Source organism: Myxine glutinosa, chromosome 1 (genome assembly GCF_964187855.1).
Source record: "Myxine glutinosa chromosome 1, kmMyxGlut1.1, whole genome shotgun sequence".
In the NCBI taxonomy this organism is placed as follows: domain Eukaryota; kingdom Metazoa; phylum Chordata; class Myxini; order Myxiniformes; family Myxinidae; genus Myxine; species Myxine glutinosa.
The window spans coordinates 177477152-177503034 of NC_136261.1; the positions used below are offsets into that span (position 1 = coordinate 177477152).

The 25883-nt window shown below is 47.9% G+C and overlaps 1 protein-coding gene across 2 annotated transcripts in view; it reads right to left on the reverse strand.

Moving 5' to 3' along the window:
• Positions 1 to 25883, reverse strand: part of NT5DC1 (5'-nucleotidase domain containing 1) — a 33377-nt gene that overhangs the window by 4887 nt on the left and 2607 nt on the right. For both annotated transcript variants that reach the window (XM_078780508.1, XM_078780510.1), the window contains 5 exons: positions 23842 to 24016; positions 22510 to 22607; positions 22092 to 22210; positions 3574 to 3807; positions 2244 to 2382 (listed from right to left, as the gene is read on the reverse strand). In XM_078780508.1, coding sequence (XP_078636634.1) covers positions 2244 to 2382; positions 3574 to 3807; positions 22092 to 22210; positions 22510 to 22607; positions 23842 to 24016 — 765 coding nt within the window. The remainder of the gene's footprint in view (positions 1 to 2243; positions 2383 to 3573; positions 3808 to 22091; positions 22211 to 22509; positions 22608 to 23841; positions 24017 to 25883) is intronic.

Sequence of the window (25883 nt, forward strand, 5' to 3'; positions counted from 1 at the left end):
TACTTCATGGGATTGGAATAGATTTAGAAATGAACCAAAATCCATGAAAAAATTAACGACGTCTACTTCATGGGATTGGAATAGATTTAGAAATGAACCAAAATCCATGGCAAAATTAACGACATCTACTTCACAGGATTGGAATCTATTTACAAACGTTTTCATTTGTGTGATGTGCCAAGGAATTACGTTGTTACTATGTGACTTGCTTACGTCGACGGAAAATGCGTATTTTGTTCGCAAAGGCTTGCCTATGTACACAATCATCTTTCTGTCCATGGAAATTGTATGCCAGAAATTAAAGGAAAACAAATACCGAGAAATTGAGAAACAGAATAATGGTGCCCGGTGATAGTGTCATGCATCGCCTGGACATGGAATAGGAAAGGAATGGTGTACAAAAAAGACAAATGTCATAGCCCCCGTGGTTTTAGTAATTTTGCTGTACGGAGTTAAAGGCCGCCAGTCGTCCATCTTTGGTTGGATTACAAAAGAAAATATTCTACATATGCATACTCTCATGTATTGTCTGTGCCAAGTTTGAACAAAATCGGTCCATGCATGTCTGAGAAATTGTTTAGGACACGTTTAAGTAACAAAATGGCCGCCAGTCTGCTTTCTTGGATCTGATCTCAAAAAGGAAATGACGTTTTATATGTACACCATCATTCATTATGTGTGCCAAGTTTGAACAAGATCGGTAAATACATACAAACAACAACATGCATTTCAAGGCCATTTTCCCTGCTAGAGCGGGGGTTAGCCTCGCGGTCCCCATGACAATCTTCTCCATTTTGCCCTATTTTCTGCATCTCTCCTTGTTAACCCCCTTGCCCGCATTTCTTCTTCCACCATCTTTAGCCAAGTCTTTCTCGGTCTTCCCCATCCTCTACTTCCTTCTACATTCATTTCCATCACTCTTGTCAACCAGTCACTTTCATCCTTCCTCAACACATGACCAAACCATCTCAACCTGTTCCTCTCCACAGCATCAATCACAGGCTCTATTCCCATCATCTTTCGCAATTCATCATTTGTCTTCCTCTCTCTCAACGATACTCCGCACATCCACCGAACCATTCGCATTTCCACCCTTTCCAGCCTTCGTTGCTGCTCTACATTCATGACCCATGTCTCGCTCCCATAAATCAAAACACTTCTCACACATGCAGCATACACCTTTCCCTTCAGCTTCAACGACACTCCCCTCCTCATCAGCACGCCACTCAGTTCCCGAAACTTCTTCCATGCACATCTCACTCTTGCAACCGTTGCCGTGTCTGATCCACCTTCTCCATTCAGCATGTCTGAGGTAGCAAAATGTTTTCACACCTTCCAGCTTCATGCCGTCTCCAAGATCCAACCCAACATTTCCTTCATCTGCAGCTCCCTCTGTGCACACCTTACATTTGAATGTAGCTGCCACACTGGTTAATGACCCTCTCAGACCACTAGATTTTTGATGAACCCACTCAGCGCACATTGTACATTGAATGGAGTTCACTCCGACACCCTTCCTGCACACAGGACATGGCCACTTCCCAGTTCTTTCCACCTCACCACATGCTTTACCACTTGCCATCACCTTCGTCTTTCCTATATTCACCTTCAGACCTTTTGTCTCCATACATTCCTTCCACTTGTTCATCTTTTCCTTCAGTCCATCCATCAATACATGTCTGAGACAAATAGTTGACGTGTTAAATACCGGGTTTTCTTTACAACTAAAACGACCACCAGTCGACCACCTTTGATCGCATCGCAAAAAAAGAAGATGTGCATATGTATCATCAAGTATCGTCTTTCTGACAAGTATGAACAAAATCCATCCATACATGTCCGAGATATGGTTGTAGACGGCCGCACGGAAAAGACCCTATCCATAAGCCCCCATTTCAGACTAGGTCCAACGGGGGCTAAAAAGCATAGCTGAACATGCTAGTGGTGAAGATCAAACTCAACATGTAGGTTAATGGACTTTTTCATGTTAAACCAGTCCCAAATATCCTTGGTTGATATGATTTTGGAGTTGTGGTGGCAGGGGGAGGGGAGAGGTAGGTAGGTGTGTGGGGAGAAGGGAAGGAGTTAAATAAAAGAGCAAACTTTGATCCAATTAAAATATTTCTGAATTTGAAGTCAAAAGTGAAATCCAAATCTGTCTATGCCATTACAGATTTGCTGATTATCAGCACGTTTCCACCTCGATGTTCTGAAGGAAGAGATACTTGTGTTGATAGACATACATGCCAACACCTCGACACTGGGCAGGACAAGCGAGGCATGTTGTTCCATCACAGCATGGAAGAACGTCTCCTTTGGCGACGAGTCATTGACATCTGCAATTCCCCCATCGTAAAACATGGGACCCCAGAACCCGTTGTCCTGCACACAAAACTTGATAATTTGAAAAAATACAATATCCAAAACAACTCTGAATTTTTTAGAAGGTACACGAGATTTTTTTCTTCCAATAAAGTTTCTTGAAAAGAATATAAATTACAAATAAAGATATTTCCTGAACTGTTCATGGAAACGTCTAATTGCTGAAGTCATCTCTACAACTACTGAAGTTCGAGAAAGGTCCATCAATCAAGTTGATTTTAAAATTCCATACATCATAATGACCACATTGCTTGGGACCATCATCCACATTGTTACTCCAAAATGGCAATGATGCTGAACTCTAGCTCCTCCCCAAATATCAGCAATGGTTTATTTTTCAATATCAGCTTTTATTAGTCTTCATTGGCTACGACTGCTCTCCATCATTCAAATATGTATTGTCTATATGCTGGCGCTAGGCTTTTGCCAATTTGAGGTTGCATGCTCTCTGTAGGTGACATTGCCCCACAGGTTCAGGCAAGCCTGCAAGCATCCATTATCAATCTGCTCTTCACGTAGACTTTGAGGATTCAATTAAATCAGACCTGCATTATGATGGCGAGGTATCAGCAGCAGAGCTTAAAGGGCCAGAGACACAGAACATCATGTTTGGTTTAATTAATAGATATGGCTTCACTTAACATTTAATCGTTGTTAATTTTTTTGAATAAATATCTTGAAAGGAAGATATTAATGTTTTTTTGGTGTCCTTTTATGCTCGATTGGCCCCTCCTCCCCAAAAACGGCAATTTGATTACTCACATGACCCGCTACGTATCTCGAGGATCGTTTTGCTGTAGGTAGTTTTTACAATGATTTTGACTATCCGAGGATTTTTGATCAGGATGATCTTCATCAAATTCACTTTCTGATGAGTGATGACTGAAGTGAGTGCCGAGATCCATTATCTGCTGCCATTATCTGTTGCTTGCCGAGACAACCTTGCCTTTGATTACGTCACGCAGATGATGTCATGACCATCGTGATTTTTAGGGGCGGTACCCAACGGGTTTCCTTTTTCTGACTAACATTCCCAAAAAATTGAGAATTAAAAATCAATATCGCATCAAAAAATGTTTTTCTGTGTCTGTGGACCTTTAGCAGGTTCTCAGTCGGGAAGAGTTCCCAATATATCAGCAAAGCACTGACGTTCGCCATATAAAAGGCACACATTCTGTGCAAATTACTCACCGTATTTGTCAGTGGAATATTCTTCCATTTTGTTCTCTTGCATGGAGGCTCCCTCTGGATAGAAACTCCACTGCTGTTGCCTTCTAAGTCCAACTTCTTTTGAACTTTGCAATCCAGTCCTTGCTTCCCAGACACTGTGTCTACCAGTTCCTCCAGGACAAGGACTGTGTCCAGGTTGGCACGCTGACTAGCTGCAAGAATGTCGCATCTTATGCTGTCCCCAACATACACCATCTGTTGCACACAATTGACAAAGTTTTACTATTTCCAAGTATTCATGCAAATGCATTTTTGCTGTGTTACACTGCACAGGATGATTGGATCTTTTTTGTAAACAAATTCAAGAATCATGGAAGAGTTTGAATGCTGAATGGATCTGGGTGCGACCGAACAAAAGGAACAGTCGAGAGGGGGGAAACACCAACAGCAGGGTTGAAGGACAAAACAGAGGGATATAGACAACTAAGGGATGTGGGGAGGAATGAGAGGGGCAGGGTGGACAGATGGATGCAGAAGGAAACTCTCAGGAAGGAAGGAATGGAAATTTGGATGTTGGTGGACTTGAGGTAGGGGAGGAGTTAACAGGGGTAGCAAATAAAATAATGGTTTTGGATTGGAGACGATCTGAGATGGTGGTGAACAGCTGTCTTGAAGACGTGGAGGGAAGAATGAGATTGAAGAGGATGTGGAAGTTGGTTCCACAGGTGGGCAAAAAAGAGAAACAAATGAGTGAGCAGTCTGGATTTAGGTAGTTTCACCAGAAGGGGGTTGATTGTGGACCGCGTGTGCCCTGCAGAAACAAAGCATGGAAAAACAGAGGATGCAAGACCAGAAAGGAGGGGGTAGAGGACAAAGACCACCAAACCTGGCTGCAATGGGGAAAGTGATCGGCCAATAGATTCGCCTTCATTGCAGGAAATTCCATTGATACTTGAGGCCTTGATTTCCACGGCATCAATCTGAGCAATATGTGAGGCAGGAATGCCAGCCCAGAGGCGATAGCAGTACTCCAAGCTGTGGATGGAAGCCTGCCTCGGAGGTGGATATGAGTTCAGGTGTGCTTAGGAATGACTTTTTGTACGACAGAGGATGCCCAGTCGGCGGCTGGCTTTGGAGGCCAACTTCCAAATGTGGATTGAAAGATCATGGCTGATAGTGAGACCCAGGAGTTTGAGTGGCTGAACTTCAAGAGGATTGTTAAGAAAGTAGATGTGAGGGTTTGCGAGATGGTGACGTTTGTCAGGATTGAAAGAAATATTCCTAGTGTTTAACCAATTTGGGACTCCATCAAGATCTGTAGAGAGGGAAGATGCTGCCTGTCTATCTGAAGGATGAGGGATGTCATGGCAGAGATTACAGTCATCAGCAAATCAATGAAGAGGATTTTCCAGAGTCAGAGAGATCATTGACAAATATTAGGAATGGGACTGGACTCAGAACACCCAATTGGGGCCTTAACAGTTAGAGGGGTTGAGAGGATTCTGTTGAGTGCCACAAGTTGGCTACGAGTGTAGAGGAAGTCATTAAGTCTTGCATGCCATAGGAAGAGAGTTTGAGAGCAATTAAGGATTCCAAACTGTATTGAAAGCTCAATATATGCCGAGAGAGATGGCCTTGATCTCATGTCTGACATTGAGGGCCTCCATAGTCCATCCATTGGTGGGGGGGTAGAAGCAGCATGTTCAAGGCAGTGACCTGGTCTAAATCTGAATTGGTGAACTGACATTAGGCCTTTGCAGAAAAGGAAGGACATGTTAAAACATTTTTAATGAGAAGCCACTCATCCTGGCGTAAATGGAAAAAGAGCCTTCAGAGGTTTAGAGGCATCCTCCTGCCATGCGTTCAGCCACAACACATCAATTTTTTTTAATGTTGAAGGCTCCAGTCACAGACTATTAAGTCCTCATCGAGGCCAGGCCTTAAATAAAATAACTGCATTGATAGAAAAGTGAAGAAAGAGAGAATAGTCCATGAGTTTTTGAGGAAGTAAAAAAAAAAAAATCTGCTTTTTGAATAGGGGAAAATTATAAGTGTTTGGAAAGACATGGGAAGGTAAAGAGTTCCAGAGTTTGGCAGTGGAGGGGAAGAAACAAACATCATAAAGGCCCACGCTTGAGTTCCCAATGGCCACAATAATCGTGTGTAGTGGCTTGTCGAGTATTCCATGGTCTCGCTAACGGCGGAAGTATACAAGCAGCAAGTTCTTTGGAGCAGAAAACGAAGTAATCGCTGTAGAAAAGAGAAAGAGCCAACTTTGCGGCGTAATTAGAGTAGGTCGAGTTTTGAGGTCAGATTGGGAGAGTTGATAAGTCGGATTACTTTGGATTCAATTCTGTCCAGTAAGTATGTGGAGCTAGAACCGCCCCAGATGTGAGAGCAGCACTCTATAGAATAATTTCTCTGAATGTAGGACCATAAAGATTTATTATTATTATTATACAAGGACGAATCAATCCTTTATATAGTTGAAGCAACTGTTGAGAGGAGAAGAATTTTCGACATCTGGACAGGACTCCTGGTTTATTCGAGGCAGACTAGCTATTTGTGTAATGTGTGGATTCCAGAATATATTTGAAATTAGGGTAATACCTAGTAGGTTTATTGAATCACTTGGTGTAATTGTGGAGCTTTCAAAGGAAATTGGAGAGTTGAGTTTTTTTTTCTTGTTTTTTTTGGTATACTGAATCGAGGCTCGTGAAAGAGCTGACATTTACTTCACAAACAAATAAACCAAACAAAATATATAAAAAGAGGGAGCGGAAGACAAGAGAAGGGGAAGCACACAAACACTTGAGAGCACACAACATTTAAGAGCAGGGAGATGTGTGGGAGGGAGAGGGCTTGGGGGGAGGAGGCGTGGGAAGGGGGGGGGGGGGGGAGAAGTATAAAACACAAGGACTTCCAGGACAGAAGTTGGTATTTCAAAAAAGTTGAATTGGGGTGAAATTAGCGGGGATAGAAAATATCAAGGTTTTGGATGGGGAAGATATGAGATGGTGGTGAACAGCTGTTTTAAAGACCTGGAGGGTGGAGTGGGATTGAAGAGAGTGAGGGAGTTTGTTCCAGAGGCGGGAGAAAAGAGGAATGAAGGAGTGAAGGTGAGCAGAGAGTCTTGATTTTGGCAGTTTAACCATAAGAGGGTTGCAGGCAGATCTTGTGCGACCTGTAGGAATATTTGCGGGACAGAGCCCAGAGAGAGCTGGGGGGGGGGGGGGGGGCAAGGCCAGAGAGGAGTCGGTAGAAGACGGAAAGACCACCAACCTGCCTGCGGTGAGTGAGAGGCCCTTGGAGTTAGCTTCATCGCGGGAGATTCCAATGATTCTGAACGCTTTGGTTTCAACAGCGTGAAGACGAGCTAGGTGTGAGGCAGGAGCACCAGCCCAGAGGGGAGAGCAGTATTCCATTGAGCTGCGGATGAAAGCCTTGTATGTGGTGAGGAGCTCAGGTGTGCCAAGGAAGGACTTCGCACGACGGAGGATGCCCAGTCGGCGACTAGCTTTGGAGGCCAGATTTGAAATGTGTTTTTTTTTAAGTTTGAGAGGGATTGGAAGAAATAGAGTTTCAGAAGCATTAAACGTAACCCGATTACATTTACCCCACTGGGAAATCTTGTCCAAATCCGATTTTAAAGAGGTGGCTGCGATGAAACGAGATTTGGATCAAGTGAGGGAAGAAGGGGCAGATGGGGAAAAAAACATGGAGGAATGTTATGTTGAGTCATCAGCATACAAGTGCATTTTTTTTTTTTGTATACAGAATCTAGGCTCGTGTAAGAGCTAACACATGGAACATGAAAACATGCACAGACACAAAAAAAAACATGCAATGAAGGGAGCGGGAGACAAGAGGGGGAGAGAGGGAAGCACACAAGCACAACAACAGAAGAGAACAGGGACGTCGGTAGATCTGTGGAGGGGGAGGGCTGGGGGAGGAGGGAGGGGTACATGGCATGAAGCAAATGAACACTTCTAGGAATTTCAGGAAAGAAGTTGGGGATTTAAAGAGGTGGATTTGGGGTGTTAACGGGGGTAGAAAAGATCAAGGTTTTGGATGGGGGAAGATAAGAGATGGTGGTGAACAGCTGTTTTAAAGACCTGGATGGAAGAGAGGGGTTGAAGAAAGTGTGGGAGTTTGTTCCAGAGGAGTGAAGGTGAGCAGAGAGTCTTGATTTTGGAAGTTTCACCAGAAGAGGGTTGCTGGCAGATCTTGTGCGTCCTGCAGGAATATTTGGGGGACAGAGCACGGAGCAGGGGGAGCAAGGCCGGAGTGGAGTCGGTAGAAGACAGAAAGACCACCTTACCTGCCTGCGGTGAGAGAGAGAGAAAGGCCCTCAATTAGCTTCATCGCGGGAGATTCCAATGATTCTGAATGCTTTGGTTTTAACCGCGTAAAGCCGAGCTAGGTGTGAGGCAGGAGCACCAGCCCAGAGGGGAGAGCAGTATTCCATTGAGCTGTGGATGATGTGGTGAGGAGCTCAAAAGTTCCCAGAAAGGACTTCGCATGACGGAGGATGCCCAGTCGGCGACTGGCTTTGGAGGCCAGCTTGGAAATGTGGTTTTCCCAGGAAAGATCATGGCAGATAGTGAGACCCAAAAGCTTGAGTGACAACTTCTTCAAGAGGATTGTTCAGAAAGTAGATGGGAGGGTTGCCCAGACGGTCCTTTTGGAGAGACAAAGTGAGAGTGTGAGATTTGTCAGGATTGAAAGACATGTTCCACTTGTTTGTCCAGTTTGTGATATTGTCCAGGTCTGCGGAGAGTGAAGACGCTGCTGCCTGCAGGTCTGAGGGTTGGGATATGGAGCGGCAGAGAGTGGAGTCATCAGCAAAGAAAAAGAGAGGATTTTCCAGAGAGTCAGAGAGATCATTAAGACCAGATAAAGCACAGGGCCCAGAACACTACCTTGGGGAACTCCAGCCTGAACAGGAAAGGGAGAAGAGAGAATTCCATTCAGGGCCACACGTTGACTGCGAGCAGAAAGGAAGTCTGCAAGCCATGCGTGGAGGTTTCCATGGATACCATAGGAGGAGAGTTTGGTGAGCAGGGCGGGGTGCCAGACCATATCGAAGGCACAAGATATGTCAAGGGCGACGGCTCTGATTTCCTGTTTGGCATTGAGGACCTCCATCCATTGTTGAGACAGCAGAAGCAGGTCCAGAGTGGTCTGAATCCAAATTGATGATCTGAGATCAATCCATTGGATAAGAGGAAGGATTTGTCAGAAGCGATGATCGATTCCTCGACCTTGCTCATTATTGGGAGCAGGCTGACTGGTCTGTAGTTGCAAGGATCTGTTTTTTCACCTTTCTTGTGTAAAACGGTAATGTTGGCAGATTTCCAAGCAGATGGCAGATGACCTTGAGCAAAAGAGAGGGTTAAGAGAATTGAGAGAGGATGTGAAAGAGCAGCAGAGCAGGATTTTAGGATGCCATCTGGTCCAGTTGCAGAATCAGCGTCGAGGTTTGACAGAAACTTCTCCACCTTGTCAGGAGAGGACACAGAGTCCAGGAGCAGTTGGGTACGACTGGGTCAGGTGGGTACAGAGAGAGATGGGTTTGGGACACAAGATTTTGAGGCAAACACAGAGTTGAGGCCTTCGGCTTTGTCACGTACAGTCGGCTTTGTAGCCTTTTGATGTAAGGGAAGGGATGGAGGGGGAACAAACACCAGAAACAGATTTGACCAGACTCCACCATGATTTGGAGCAGGGAGACAGGTTTGAGAGTTCAGTCTTGAGAGTAGAGATATTGCTTCCTGGCTCTCTTGAGGGTAGACAGTAGACACACACTTGTTCCGAGCTTTGTGAAAGGAACTGAGATTACCTTCAGTTGGATTAGCCTTCCATGAGGTGAAGGCAAGTTGTTTCAGGGCAACTGCCTCACCAAAGATTCAGTGTACCATGGGCAGGAGGAATGGTATGACAACTGCAGACGAGATGGGATAAATCTATGCATGAGAGAGAGCAGTTTGCTTTGGAAGAATTCCCAGGAAGAGTTGATGTCAGAGGCAGTCGAGATGGGAGACCAGTCCAGATGATTGATGGCTGCTTGAAGACCATGCCAGTCGGCCTGAGTGAAATGTCAGACTCGTCAATGCTGAGGAGGCTCTTGAGAATGGCCAGAGAGATGTCCACTTCAACAAGCAAATTATCAGAAGAACCGATTGGAGCAGAAGAAGAGCAGCAGACATTTGCAGGAAAGTTTGTCATAACCAAATCTAGAAGAGAAGATGCTCAGTTGACTGAGATCCGGGGCCCACACCCACACCCAGCCAGCTGGCATGATGACAGTTGAAGTCGTCATATATGAGGAAGAGAGTTGGGATGAGTGGATAGAAGTTGGTCCATGTTGTCAGACAGTGAAATGTATAAGGAGTCATCACTGTTTGGAGGACGTACGGTACAGAACACATATGAACAAAAGGTGGGAGTGGAGAGGAAGCTGTAGCCAGAGGTACTCCTGGGGGAGGGGTGGAGAGAGTGCAGTGCAAGGAGAGTGAGGAAGATAGTTTTTGATAAAGATAGCAACCCCACCACCAGGACGAGGCTCAGGTCTATCATACCGGAGGAGGGAGTAACCAGGAAGAGATATTAAGGAATCAGACATCTTGAAGGAGGAAAGTTTCTGTTAAGCAGATTACGTCTGGTTTGTCAGAAGCAACCTGAATGGAGAGATAAATCAGGTTTGAGCGAAGGCCCCGGTTGTTTGAAGTCCATACCGTTAATGAAGAGGGAGGGGGAGCATTGGGTACAGGACAGGGGAGGGTAGGGGTAGGGCAAGATGGGGTGAGAGGGGGAGGTAACGAGAGCTGTTGATCGTGTGTCAGAGATTGCAGAAGAGCTAGAAGAAAGGGAAGGATGAGGAGGACAAAGGTTTGATGGGATGAGGCACAGCGAGGGGTTGTTTGAGGGGAGGCAGAGCAAAGTCGAACGTTGGAGGAGGTGGAGGTATGAGATAGACGGGAGAGGAAGTGGGGAGGAGGGAGAATTGGAGAAAGATGGCGGGGGAGGGGGGGAGATTTGAAGGGGAAGGGGAGGGGCAAGGTGGGATTTTTGAAGGGGACGGGGGAGTTTTGAAGGGGAGGGGGGAGATTTGAAGGGGAGGGGAAGTTTAGGAGGGGAGGAGGGAAGATTGAAAGGGAGGAGTGAGGGAGTTTTGGAGGGGGGAGTTTTGAAGGGGAAGGGTGGGGGGGGGGAGTTTTGAAGGGGAGGGGTGAGGGGGTAGAATTGAAAGGGAAGGGTGAGGGGGGAGTTTTGGAGGGGAAGCGTGAGGGGGAGTTTTGGAGGGGAGGGGTGAAGGGGAGTTTAGGAGGGGAGGGGTGAGGGAGTTTAGGAGGGGAGGGGTGAGGGGGAGTTTAGGAGGGGAGGGGTGAGGAGGAGTTTCGGAGGAGAGGGGTGAGGAGGGAGTTTAGAAAGTGGATGATTAATGAAAAACGACCATATATTACAAACTGGGTTTATTGTGATTTTCAAGTCAGAGATCTGTTTGAAAACGATAGAGGAGGGGTGGAATGAAGGTGAGTTTAGAGAATGTAGAAAGGAAGGACTGTAAGAGATTGAATTTTTTTTTGAAGTGGAATTAATTTTAGAGGAAATTGAAAAAAGCCTTTTAAAGTGCATTTGGTTATTTGTAGAAGGATGAAGATCTCTGATAAAAATAAGGAAGAGTGTTGCAGACAGGACAGAACCCTGAGGGACGCCCCCTGATGATAAGGAGGGAGATGTTGAACCATCAACAATTACGGAAATAGAGCAGTCGGAAAGAAAGCTCAATATGAGAGAGCAGAGTGGAGAAGGAAAGCCAAAAGAGGGAACTTGGATGTCAGACCCTGATGCCAAACTCTATCAAATATCAAGGCCTACAACAAAGGTTTCCCCAATGTCTCAGAGAAGAAGCCCAGACATTTATAATGTAAGAAAGGATATCACTGGTAGATCTTGCCTTGCGAAAGCCATATTGATGGTCATATAGAAGACTGGGATTCAAGATGCTTGAGGAAATGGGAATTGAGAAGACATTCAAAGATTGGAAATAGTAGAAGTCAGAACTTGATGAACTTTGTTTTGAAGATCACCTCTGCCAACACCAAAATAGACCATGAAATTAAAGAAATCAAAAGGCCATTAATCAAAACATGCTCAGCACTGTGGGAAGTGAGGAGAACTGGCGTTTTGGAAGTTAACCCTTCATTACAGCAAAATACAGTTAACAGGCTAGAAAACAGAGCAAGAAAGCATTGAGTTTAGACTTGAGTGTAACAAGGAAAACATTTCTAACAGAATGTGTGCAACCTGTGCATAAAATAATCACGGACATTGGAATCACAAGACAGATAGAGGAAGTAGTCCTGATCACGATTCCACCGTGCAATTGAGAGTAATGATTAAAACACGAGCACTTCTGCAAATGCGCAGTGCGCACACCCAATCAGGAAACATGGAGGACATCTCTACAAAGTGCACACGTGGCAGTAATAGTGTTATAGAAGTACCCGTACTTTTGTGAAACTCTCATCATGTGTGAATGAGCGCAAACGAGTGTGATAGGCACTGTTTACTCAAAATAAACCTTCATTCAATCAGAGCATTTGTGGTGTGGCCTTCCTTTTCTCTCCATATTTTGACTTTCCTTTCCCATCTGCACAAGCCAACATAGCACTTGCTCTACCCATTAAAAGGGTTGGCTTTGCTTTGGCACTCAAAGCAAAGCTTTCGGCATTGTACGACAGCACAAGCACTCCAGAAGGAAAAGGAATGAACCAATCTTGTCTCGGTGGAAGAATGCCAAGCGAGTCCACATGTATTGTCATTCTACCCTTCAGCTGTCAATCTATCACTTCAGCTACTCATTCATTCTAAGGGTTGTACCTGCTCAAGATACACTACATGACGAAAAGTATGTGGACACCCAAACATAACACATCTCATTCCAAATTCATGGGCATTAGTATGAAGTTGTTCCCCCCGTTGCTGCTATAACACCCTCCACTCTTCTGGGAAGGCTTTCCACTAGATGTTAGAACATTGCTGCAGAGATTTGCTTCCATTCAGCCACAAGAGCATTTGTGAGGTCAGGGACTGATGTTGGGTGATTAGGCCTGGCTCGCAGTCGGCGTTCCAATTCATCCCAAAGGTGTTTGATGGGGTTGAGGTCAGGGCTCTGTGCAGGCCAGTCAAGTTCTTCCACACCGATCTCGACAAACCATTTCTGTATGGACCTCGCTTTGTGCACGGGGCCATTGTCATGTTGAAACAGGAAAGGGCCTTCCCCAAACTGTTCCCACCAAGTTGGAAGCACACAATCGTCTAGACTCTAGAATGTCATTGTATGCTGTAGTGTTAGGATTTCCCTTCACTGGAACTAAGGGGCCGAGCCCGAACCATGAAAATCAGCCCCAGAACATTAATGCTCCTCCACCAAACTTTACAGTTGGAACTATGTATTCGGGCAGGTAGCGCTCTCCTGGCATCCACCAAACCCCGATTCGTCCGTCGGACTGCCAGATGGTGAAGCGGGATTCATCACTCCAGAGAACGCGTTTCCACTGCTCCAGAATCTAATGGTGGCGAGCTTCACACCACTCCAGACGACGCTTGGCATTGCGCATGGTGATCTTAGGCTTGCGTGCGGCTGCTCGGCCATGGAAACCCATTTCATGAAGCTCCCGAGTAACAGTTGTTGTGCTGACCTTGCTTCCAGAGGCAGTTTAGAACTTCGTAGTGAGTGTTGCAACCGATAACAGACGATTTTTACGTGCTCGGTGCTTCAGCACTGGTCGGTCCCGTTCTCTGCACTTGTGTGGCCTACCACTTCGTGGCTGAGCTGTTGTTGCTCCTAGACATTTCCACTTCACAATAACAGCACTTACAGTTGACCGGGGCAGCTCGAGCAGGGCAGAAATTTGACTAACGGACTTGTTGGAAAGGTGGCATCCTCTGACGGTGCCACGTTTAAAGTCACTGAGCTCTTCAGTACGGCCCATTCTACTGCCATTGTTTGTCTATGGAGATTGCATGGCTGTGTGCTTTATTATATACTAGGACGTGCCCGTACGTGGCGTACCCGTAACCGTACCGTACCCGGTACCGTACCCGTACCGTACCCGTGACGTGCCCGTAATGAATATGTACAAAATATAAATATGTATGTACTACAATCGATCGTACCTTACAACAATCAACACAGATTGCAACGTCAAATAAATACCTGGCTCTCAAATGTGCCGTCCGAGGCAGCGTCTGCTCGCCACGTTCAGCATCAGTACGTCGTCACTATGACTATCCGTAAGTCCGGAAGTGACGTCCTCATTTGACTGTCCGGAAGGTCGCATATCGCAGTTACGATGAATCGCAAATTAGTTTTAATTAGTTTTAAAACATAGTTTAACGCCAACATAGTTTGCCAACGTGAAATAAATGAATACGCTCTCAAATGTGCCGTCCGAGGCAGAGTCTGTTCGGCACGTTCGGCACACGTGATAGCTCGCTGCTCTCTGATTGGTTGAATCGTTTTTTGGACATAGCTCGGTAACTACTTCTCCGATTAATATGAAACCTTGAAAAGGCACATCCTCGGGTCCCCAGCAATATACCTGGCAAGTTTCAAGTATATCGGACCCGTGGTTGTCGAGAAACAGCGGTCACAGACACACAGACATACACACAGACATGCACACAGAGATTACTGGAATTATAGATAGATACCTGTCAGCAACGGGTGTGGCTGAAATAGCCGAATCCACTAATTAGAAGGGGTGTCCACATACTTTTGGTCATGTTGTGTATGTGCACGTGAAAATAGAATTGGATATCAAAGGGGACAAAAATGCTGGCAATTTGATAAGTAAGCATAGTTTTGGTTGATAGTATTGTTACAGACGCGGTTGTGGATGTTGGTTTACTGAGCGGTTTGGTATGACCGCGTCTGCACAGTTTACCCGATTATACTCGAACGTTGGCCGAGTCGCGCTACGCTAAATCAATTGAGGAAAGGACACAACGGCTGGATTAAATGACACGACACCAGGGGTACAGTTCTCAAGACCTCCGGAGGAGGTTATAATATTGCGGAACGTTAGATTACAAGGACAAGAGAGACAGCATAGTAAGGTAGGCACTTAATCACGGTCTTATAGTAACCCCGACAGACGACAGATAAACAGGACAAGACTGACTCACACGGGGATTGATGGCAAGGAAGGGCAGGTAGTCGAGGCTCAAGGTGCACCTTGGCGCAGGGGCAGAATCGACCCGGTCCGGTCCAGAGATGCGGGAGGTCTCGTCGCGCTGGAGGTGGCGTCTGTTTCTCCTTCGTGGCTGAGGCGCATCTGACGTCACGTCCGGTAAGTCGCTGCGTATATCCGGCGGGGAGTGACACGCCCTCGGCTCGTTAGCTCCGCCCCAGATGGAATCGGCCCGTTGCTTCTTATTGGGTGCGGGGGTTACCGGGCTCCGCCCTTGACGAGGAGCTGACAGCCAGCCCCTTCGTGGTAACCCCGTGGGCGCACATGGCAATGGCGGCTAACCAAGCCGGTGTGAGGACGCACACTCCCCGCACCGCGGCCGCGCCGCCCCCGCTGTGGTTGTAGTTGTTGTTGTTGTTATTGTTTCATGAGGAAGATGGGAGGAGGTATGGGGAGGTCCTAAACTCACTACTGGTGCCATACAATCACATTCTGGTGCAACGAAGAGTCAGAATTAATGGAAACGAGTCCTTAACTGACATAGACTAAGAATAACTAGCAAGATGTCCGAAAGTTGTCTACGTGAGATGCGGTGGACCTGGGCACGACAGTTAATGGGGGAAAAAGGGGAAGGTCGGTTCTACAGAGTGTTGTTTACAGACAATGGGACTAGGGAATGGGGGATTGGGGAGTATTGGGGAAATAGGGGAATATTTACAAGCGGATATGGAGGCCAAATCCCATATCCGCAACATTGCACCCTTCTCTACCCTCGGGGCGTCCCGACCCGATAAATTTTTACCTACTTTAGTGTGGCACTCAGATGTAGTTCCCTCTACTATTAACTCTACCCTGAGTGCGACAGTTTTACAGATGTTCACAAATGAGTAAATATGTCCCCCTGCGACGTTGCACCCTTCTCCTCACAGAAACACACCCACAGGATAACCGAATCGCGGAAAGAATTCGCAAACTAAACATACAGCCGGTAGGGAGCATTATTTACACAAGACTACGCTGATATTTACACTACGATCCAGGACCTGTTTTTGGAGGAACACATGCAGATGTTATGCATAGAGAGAGCACGCATGCCAGCATCGATACACCAACCCACGAGTGCTCTGTGGCCTTACGGCCTTTAATAATGTGCAGAGCACCCCTTCCAAGCACCAAAAGCACCACCCCATCACACAGTCAGCACCATCCGGTGCACCAATAAAATGTTTAATAATCATGGTGTGGTGTCGCAGCCGGCCGATGTTCTGCCGCTGGTCTTGCCTTCGTGTGGTGCACTTGGTGTTCTGGCTCCCTTCAAAAATAAAGAAAGGCGCCAACCGCGTCCATTTCTAAATTGTGGCCGTCAGGGGGCCAACTATTAGTGGTTCACCTGTATGGCATAGGTGCCACGTTGACCCATAGGTCCATCAATGGGTGGTGCTTGCCCGCAAAAGACTGCGGTCCATTGTGGGTGGCCACCAAAATTGCGGTCCATATGGTGTATCGATCCAGGCAGCAAGCAGCGAAAGTGCAGGCCCACAACTGCGGAGCCAGCACCTCTCTCTCTGCCCCAAAGCCAGATCCTCGGAGGTGGGAGACAAAAGAAGCAGACAAGTGAGTAAGGTGGTAAGGGCGCAAAAGTGCACGCAATGTAAGGTAATGCACACTGGGGGCACATGGGAACCAGGTGAGACAGGTACGTTCCTACCGTACGCCCCCCCCCCCCCGCTCCCCCCCTCCCCCACCAGGTAACCTACATGGCCCCTCCCTTACCCCTTACTGTATCCACAAAACACAACACTACCCATAAACATCTACTTTACAAATCAACAAACGTCCCTACTGTCTTCCCCGTTCCTCCCATAAACCAAATTCGTCCTCTCTCCCTCCTAACCAATCAAATTTGCCATTTTCAACTCAACATCATAATTTGCTATCACCAATTCATCATCAGTCCCTCCTAGGGAGGGAGAGATGGAATCACCCCAATGTCTCATCCACGTCGTGATGCGTCTCACAAATCCTCACAGCAATTCTCATTTCCTGCAACAGAACAAAGAAAACACAGGTGTGGAGTCATCATCATCACCTCAGGTAGGTGGCTGCGTATGGTGCGACAGGTTCATCAATCCTAACTATTTCCTAAATGACTTTAACAACTTTACATTACCCGGGGTCTTTCTCCTGCCAAACCATTGGCCCTCTTACACTATGGGTTCTAAAAACCAATTCCCATTGACCAAACTGTGGTGCTTTTCAATTTGGGGTCTCACTCCCCCGATTCATCTCCCGGTGCCCTCGCACAATTTCTGGGCTGTGGCGTGTACCTCTCCCAGCGGGTCTACCCACCTGCACACCTCCACCACTGCAGTTGCCTCCGAGCTTACCTGCTCCTTACCCTAACCTAACTACCTGGGGAAGGCCCTCTGGCGCTCTCCCCACTCGGTGCCCTCTCTGGCACTGGGCTACCCGATCCACACCCGGGATCCTCAGGCACCCACTGACACTAACGGCTCCCAGAGCCCACCTGCGGCCTCACCTGGCCGACATCCTCACAGTGGTGGAGTGCCCAACCAACTACACACACTAACAGGCTACACGCCCAGCCATTTCCACAACACTAATGCACCCATCCACAACACCATTCTGCAACCGCACCACAAATGCCAATATCCAACCACAATTTACCTATACCCTCTACCTAACACTTACACTACCCGCCCCGGGTATCCGTAATGGGGGTCCACTCTTCCCCCATTCACACCTTCGCACCATGCACACCACTCCATACCACTTACTCCAACTCTCTCCACACACCTGTACTTGCACACCTGTGCTCTCATTCTTGGTGCCGCCTGCACCCTTCTCTCCCCAAGCGCATTCGCGCTGATCCACAACACTCACTACTCCACACACTGCTCCACACACCTGTTCAGTTCTCACACAGCATCATCTCATCTAACTACTCCCCTCTGAAACTTGCGCTTCCCAGTCGTCCCTTTAAACTATTGCGCTCCCTCGTCATTATAATCCACACTAATCTACCTGCGTCCCCACTACAGGTATCAGTCACTAACTAACCTTAACGTCACCTAATGTCATCTTCGCTAGATCCCTACCAATATCCTAACCCACCCGGGCTAGTTTTCACTGCCATACACCCCATAATCTATTGCGCATTTGCCCCACCATGGGAAGGGTGGCAGGGATGCCACCTTTACCCACCGGGCCCATCACTCACTACCAATTTTGCACATCAAATTTCAACAAATCAAAAATTTGGCCAATCACTGCCCATCATCTGCCAATCATTACTGCCAATCCTTTGCCAATCATCAAATTTTGTTTTTCTCTAATTTTGGGGCCAGAACACTATCCTCATCACCCGTCTACTCACTAATGCCTCTCGGTGCGCCAATTCCTGTCCAAAGCCCGGCTTCGTAAAGCCAAGCCATGAATGCGGGTTGCTCTGTGCCAGCGGCTGGATGCGTCCGGCACTCGGTGCAGGGACGGGGGCTTACCCGGGCCGAGATCCCACGCACCACCTCGGCGTGGAGCCATCCCATGGCTCGATCTCGACCTGCCGGAATGCCTCAACAAAAAGTGGTCGCCATGACGACCCTTCCTATCCAGCCGCCCGCTCCGCCTAGTGGAGCACGGACGCGGCCGTTCAAAGCGAGGCCCAGCACGCACCGAGGGCCCGATTCGACTAAAAGTCGCTCTAACCTCTAACCCGGTTACCTTCGATGCCTCACCTGCATGCTTACACCCCGCAGCCCGTTCCTTGCTCACACATCCAGCCGTCTCCATGCTCCTCGTACCTTTCCTTACACACCTCGGTACACTCATTCCACTCCCAGCCTTGGTCACACACCTGACCACCGAACACTTTGGCACACATTCGTTGGTTGCACACCTCACCAACACACCTCTTCGCGCCCCCTCCTCGGTCACTTCCTCTGTGACAATCACAGGTGTGCTCTCATTCGCACACCCAACCACGTGCCTCACTACCAACTCAAATGTGCCTTCCCACACACGCTCTACCATTCCAGGTGTGCATCCTTCCATTCCAGGTGTACATCCTCGCTCACCTGCCACAACCAACTCACGCTCCGTGTCACTCTCACTACTCTCACCTCCATTCTTGACAGCGCACTCACCCTTACTCTCGACAGCGCACTCTTTCCTCATGCACCCGTCCGTTACACACCTTTCTCGCACACACTCTTCCGCACATTCTCCCGTTACACCCTCTGTAACACTCACCACAGGCGTGCATTCTCCCTTACTCTTGACAGCATGCGCTTTCCCCATGCACCCGTCCGTTACACACCTTTCTCGCGCACACTCCTGCGCACACTCTCCCGTCACACCCTCTGTAACACTTACCACACCGCACTTCCATGTGCTCCCTCGCACACGCGCTACGACCGACTCACTCTCGCCAGCACCCTCACTCCTTGGCACGCACTTTTTCCTCACACACCCCAGAGTCGGACTTTCTCGCACACCTCCTTTTTCGCACACCAGACCTGTCGCACACTTCACCAACGGCCTCTCACGAACACCCGGGTCCATCTCGACCCCCAAGCTTCTTAAATCCCCTGGCGCATCATACGCACGACCATATTGGTCACCACTTACACTGGGTCCTCTTCCTCTTCGCTTCTCCTCCATCACCTGCGAATCCCTCATCCGGTTAATGAGCACATCATCACGATCCAAACACAGACTTTGGACCAATTCTTTTATCTCCTCTTTTATCTCTTTCTTATCCCCTCTCCGTCGCTTCTTAATTTCGCTCACCCCTTCTTCCACTTCTTCTAATTTCTGCTTCACCTCTTTTATTCCCCGGTACGTCTCCTCAAGCTCGTCCTCTAAGGCTACCTTGACCGTTTCCATGTGCGTCCTCACCTGCCGGTCCTTCGTCTCCATTACCTCTATCACCTCGTCCAACCTCGTTGTCAGTCCCTCACGTACCATCTGACATTCCCTCTTCGTCGCTATCAAGTCGTCTTTTAGTTCTTTCTGTGTCGCTTTCAACCCTCCTAATACCGCAGTGTTCCTTTGAACCTGCTCCGTTAGTCCTTTTTGTCCCTCCGTCAGCTGTTCCACCTCCTGCGTCAGGTCCTCTATGCCCCCTTGCAATTTTACAGTCCCCTTTCTCACCTCCTTCTCCATGTGCTCCTTACAGTGCCTCACCTCCTCGCGCACTCCTCCGACCTCCTCACTCACACCTCTTCTGATCTCCTCTCCCATCACTTGCATCTCCTGCCCAGATGCCACCCTCATCTGCTCCATTTCCTCCCTGTGAGCATCCAGTTTGGTCTCTACCCCCATTCTGACCCCCTCTATCTGCTGCCCCATTTGTTTAACTTCCCTTTCCGCTTGGTCCCTCGTGTCCCTCAATTTGCCTTCCATGGTGTTTTCTAACCCCTCTAACCCCTTTTGCATCCCTTCCATTTGATTCTCTTGAGCGGCCATTCTGTTTTCTATCCCCATTAACCCATTTCTCACCTCTTTTATCCCGTTGTCTAACCCCTCAAAATTATTGTCTAACTTCCCAAATTTCTTGTCTAACTCCTTAAAATTATTGTCTAACCCCTCGCTGGTACCCCTCGCTTCGTCCCTCATTACCCCCATTTGGCCCTCCAATCGCTCACCCTGAGCTACCATCCGGTTCCCCATTACCCCCATTTGGTTTCCCATTATCCCCATTTGGCCCTCCAATCGCTCACTCTGAGCATCCATCCGGTTCCCCATTTGTTCCATAAGGGCCCTCATTTGCAGGAGGAAAAGGTTCGAATCCACCAGCGGCGCTACCACGGTCGCGGGCGTGGTCGCCGTGGCCATGTGCGAGGCGCCATTTCGTGCGTCTGCTACCCTCACTGCTTCGCTCTCCTCATGTCCCTCAATTTGGTCCTGGATCGACCCTGCCTCACTCTCCCCCACCGGAACCCAGCCGTCTTGGTCTGCCATAGCGCGACTTTCAAAATTCGGGTTTTTATTTTCGTAAAACAAAATCAAATTTCGCCGTTATAATTTTGAGCGCGTGAAACGCGCTCCGGATCGAATTCCACTTCCCAACACCAAAATGTTACCCTAATGGTACAATTGGTGTTCCAAAATTTGGGCCTAACTGAATTTAGTCCCAGGTCCGAATCCCACTCCTGACACCAAATGTTACAGACGCGGTTGTGGATGTTGGTTTACCGAGCGGTTTGGTATGACCGCGTCTGCACAGTTTACCCGATTATACTCGAACGTTGGCCGAGTCGCGCTACGCTAAATCAATTGAGGAAAGGACACAACGGCTGGATTAAATGACACGACACCAGGGGTACAGTTCTCAAGACCTCCGGAGGAGGTTATAATATTGCGGAACGTTAGATTACAAGGACAAGAGAGACAGCATAGTAAGGTAGGCACTTAATCACGGTCTTATAGTAACCCCGACAGACGACAGATAAACAGGACAAGACTGACTCACACGGGGATTGATGGCAAGGAAGGGCAGGTAGTCGAGGCTTAAGGTGCACCTTGGCGCAGGGGCAGAATCGACCCGGTCCGGTCCGGTCCAGAGATGCGGGAGGTCTCGTCGCGCTGGAGGTGGCGTCTGTTTCTCCTTTGTGGCTGAGGCGCATCTGACGTCACGTCCGGTAAGTCGCTGCGTATATCCGGCGGGGAGTGACACGCCCTCGGCTCGTTAGCTCCGCCCCAGATGGAATCGGCCCGTTGCTTCTTATTGGGTGCGGGGGTTACCGGGCTCCGCCCTTGACGAGGAGCTGACAGCCAGCCCCTTCGTGGTAACCCCGTGGGCGCACATGGCAATGGCGGCTAACCAAGCCGGTGTGAGGACGCACACTCCCCGCACCGCGGCCGCGCCGCCCCCGCTGTGGTTGTAGTTGTTGTTGTTGTTATCGTTTCATGAGGAAGATGGGAGGAGGTATGGGGAGGTCCTAAACTCACTACTGGTGCCATACAATCACATTCTGGTGCAACGAAGAGTCAGAATTAATGGAAACGAGTCCTTAACTGACATGGACTAAGAATAACTAGCAAGATGTCCGAAAGTTGTCTACGTGAGATGCGGTGGACCTGGGCACGACAGTTAATGGGGGGAAAAGGGGAAGGTCGGTTCTACAGAGTGTTGTTTACAGACAATGGGACGAGGGAATGGGGGATTGGGGATAGTTGGGGAGTATTGGGGAAATAGGGGAATATTTACAAGCGGATATGGAGGCCAAATCCCATATCCGCAACATTATCATATCCAGTGATAGGTTGAAATTCGCTAATTGAAGGAGTGGCAAGTTGAGTGAAGAGGGACAGCACCTTTGGACTGGCTTTCCCTGTTAACCTCTGTAGCAGCGAGTGCAGCTGTGTCCAGTTGCCCTGCGAGTACCATCCTGGCCCTGGAAGTTCAGAAAGTGCAGGACCCTCCACATCTTGCTCTGGGTAGAGGGTGAGAGAAGTGTCAGGAAGCTACTGTCTAAGAGATGTCAAATTTTAAAAATATATTACGTTTGACTGTTGTGTGCCATTTCAAAATGTTGGGTGATTTGTGGCAAATATGCAGCTGCTTGGAAGCCAAACCAGTTTCACTTTCGTTTTGTTTCATGTTTCATCCTTCATTCATTCATTCATTCATTCATTCAAACCAGCATCACAGCCCAATCCTGCCCAGGCACGTCCATTTCACCACGAACTGGAAGTGTTTATAAACGCGTTTAAAATCTGAAAAACCACATACCGAGGGTCAAGAATGGCCGACGGATGGGCTTTTCCGAGAAAAATCCAGGCTTGAGTGCGTAGGAGATGATCACGTCAAACAGGTTTTCAAAGTCTACCCTGAAGCATAAACACAGGCTTCTTCTCTCAAACAAGGTAGAGTATGTGAATGTGTTATCTACATGTTAAGTTTTATATTTAATATGGTAGCAGTTTAGATGTTCTGCTTGTGTCACATATCTTTCAATGCATGGAATAACTATTCCCGAATCCCAAACATTCCCTTCTCTACATTATTCTAACATATCAATGCTGCACCTTTACAATATTTTTTTTAAACATTGATCCAAACCTCATGGAGAACCTTGTACATGCATCACATTCAGGACAAAGACATGTGCAGACGTTACTGTACTTTTACTCGAATAATTTATCTAGTTCTGTCAAGTCGTATGTCAACGTGGTGTTGTGTGGTGTGCTAGGGTGCCGGCCCTAGCCGTGTCGTGTCGCTAGCTAGTCGTGTGGTGTGGTGTTGGGCTAGCGGCTAGGGTGCCGGCTTAGGATCCAATGGATCCTGGGTTCGAATCCCGGTCGATTGCTGAATTAACGCCAGGGGGGTTGACTCAGCCTGTCATACCTTCCGAGGTCGGCTAATTGAGTACCAGTTCACTGGTAATTCCCTGTTTGTCGTTAAAGGCGGCAAAAAGGGTTGGCGTCAGGAAGGGCATCCGGCCGTAAAACATTGCTTCAAAAAGGGGACCGAAAAACAACAACAACCACGGTTCCCGAAAAAGGCCAACCCCCGCTTTGCGGGGAAAAATGGCCTCTAAAGGTGGTTTTTTTTTGGGTTTTTTTGTCAAGTCGTATCCGACTTCTGGTGACATTCATGATGGGATTTCTCTAAAAATTCCGATCCTGCACTGCTTTCAGAAGCTCTGGCAGAGACAGCATGGTTGCAGTCTTTACCCTATCCATCAGGCATATACAAGGTCCGCCTCTTCCTCATCTTCCCTCAACCCAACCAGCATGATCGACTTCTCCAGACATTCATTTTCCGCACGTATGTGTCCAATGAAAAGGCGATAATTAGACAATGGACAAAAACATGTGGTACATGAGATTTTGACCTGGGTTCCTCACAATGCGTCAGAGGTTCAGATGGGAACACAAACAAACCACTTATTTACTCATTAAACTCCCTCCACTTCCCCTTATTTCACATGTGACACGAAGATGATCTCAGTGGGAAAAAAAAATTGTAACGTCCTTCTCTAGCCTATTCTTCTCATTCAAATCTAGGAGGAAGCATGTGCCAGTCATGTGAAGGGAGAGGTAAGAGGAAGTTGAATGTTACCCGAGGGTGTGTGAGGCCACAAGGCGACAGTAATCGCTGTGAGATGACGTCAGCAGCACGGTGACCTTTCCAGCACTACGTAGCTTTGACAGCCAATTGGCTAAGACAGGCGTTGGTGCCCGGAGGTACTTTCCTGGAGTCCTTTTCAATGCAGGGAAATATCCACCCCTGTCAGCTACCCAACGAACAAAGGGTTAATTGCAAGTCAGAAGAATGAATGGAAGATAGTACAATCTTTTTTTTCCTTTTTTTTGTATACTGAATCGAGGCTCATGAAACGGCTGACATTTACTTCACAAACAAATCAACCACACAAACAAAATATATAAAAAGAGGGAGCGGAAGACAAGATGGGGAGAGAAGGGGAAGCACACAAACACTTGAGAGCACACAACATTTGAGAGCAGGGAGATGTGTGGGAGGGAGAGGGCTTGGGGGGAGGAGGCGTGGGAAGGGAGGGGGGGGGGTGGGAGAAGTATAAAACACAAGGACACCAATGACTTCCAGGACAGAAGTTGGTATTTCAAAAAAGTGGAATTGGGGTGAAATTAGCGGGGGTAGAAAAGATCAAGGTTTTGGTTGGGGGAAGATAAGAGATGGTGGTGAACAGCTGTTTTAAAGACCTGGAGGGTGGAGTGGGATTGAAGAGAGTGAGGGAGTTTGTTCCAGAGGCAGGAGAAAAGAGGAGTGAAGGTGAGCAGAGAGTCTTGATTTTGGCAGTTTAACCATAAGAGGGTTGCAGGCAGATCTTGTGCGACCTGCAGGAAGATTTGGGGGACAGAGCCCAGAGAGAGCTGGGGGGGGGGGGGGGCAAGGCCAGAGAGGAGTCGGTAGAAGACGGAAAGACCACCAACCTGCCTGTGGTGAGTGACTGAGAGGCCCTTGGAGTTAGCTTCATCGCGGGAGATTCCAATGATTCTGAATGCTTTGGTTTCAACAGCGTGAAGACGAGCTAGGTGTGAGGCAGGAGCACCAGCCCAGAAGGGAGAGCAGTATTCCATTGAGCTGCGGATGAAAGCCTTGTATGTGGTGAGGAGCTCAGGTGTGCCAAGGAAGGACTTCGCACGACGGAGGATGCCCAGTTGGCGACTGGCTTTGGAGTCCAGATTTGAAATGTGTTTTCCCAGGAAAGATCATGGCAGATAGTGAGACCCAAAAGCTTGAGTGACAGAACTTCTTGGAGAGGATTATTCAGAAAGTGGATGGGAGGGTTGTCCAGTCGGTCTTTTCGGAGAGACATCGTAAGAGTGTGAGATTTGTCAGGATTGAAAGACATGTTCCACTTGTTTTCCCAGTCTGTGATTTTGTCCAGGTCTGCAGAGAGTGAGGAGGCTGCAGACTGCCGATCTGAGGGATGAAGAATGGAGCAACAGAGAGTAGAGTCATCAGCAAAGAGATAGAGAGGATTTTCAAGAGAGTCAGAGAGATCATTGATGAAGACCAGAAAAAGCACAGGGCCCAGAACACTGCCTTGGGGAACTCCAGCCTGAACAGGAAGAGGAGATGAGAGAAACCCATTCAGGGCCACACGTTGACTTCGACTAGAGGAAGTCTGCCAGCCATGCGTGGAGATTTCCATGGATACCAAAAGAGGAGAGTTTGATGAGCAGAGCGGGGTGCCAGACTGTATCGAAGGCATGTGATATGTCAAGGGAGACAGCTCTAATTTCCTGTTTGGCATTGAGGACCTCCATCCATTGTTGAGAAAGCAGAAGCAGCATGTCCAGAGTAGAGTGACCAGGTCTGAAACCAAATTGATGATCAGAGATCAAGCCATTGGAGAAGAGGAAAGATTTGATATCTGAAGCAATAATGGATTCCATGACTTTGCTGATAATTGGGAGAAGGCTGATTGGTCTGTAGTTGCTGGGATCTTTTTTTGCACCTTTATTGTGCAAAGCAGTGATGTTGGCAGATTTCCAAGCAGATGGCAGATGACCTTGAGCAAAAGAGAGGGTGAAGAGAACAGAGAGAGGGAGTGAAAGAGCGGAAGAACAGGATTTTAGGACCCGTGGGCTGATGCCGTCAGGTCCAGTTGCAGA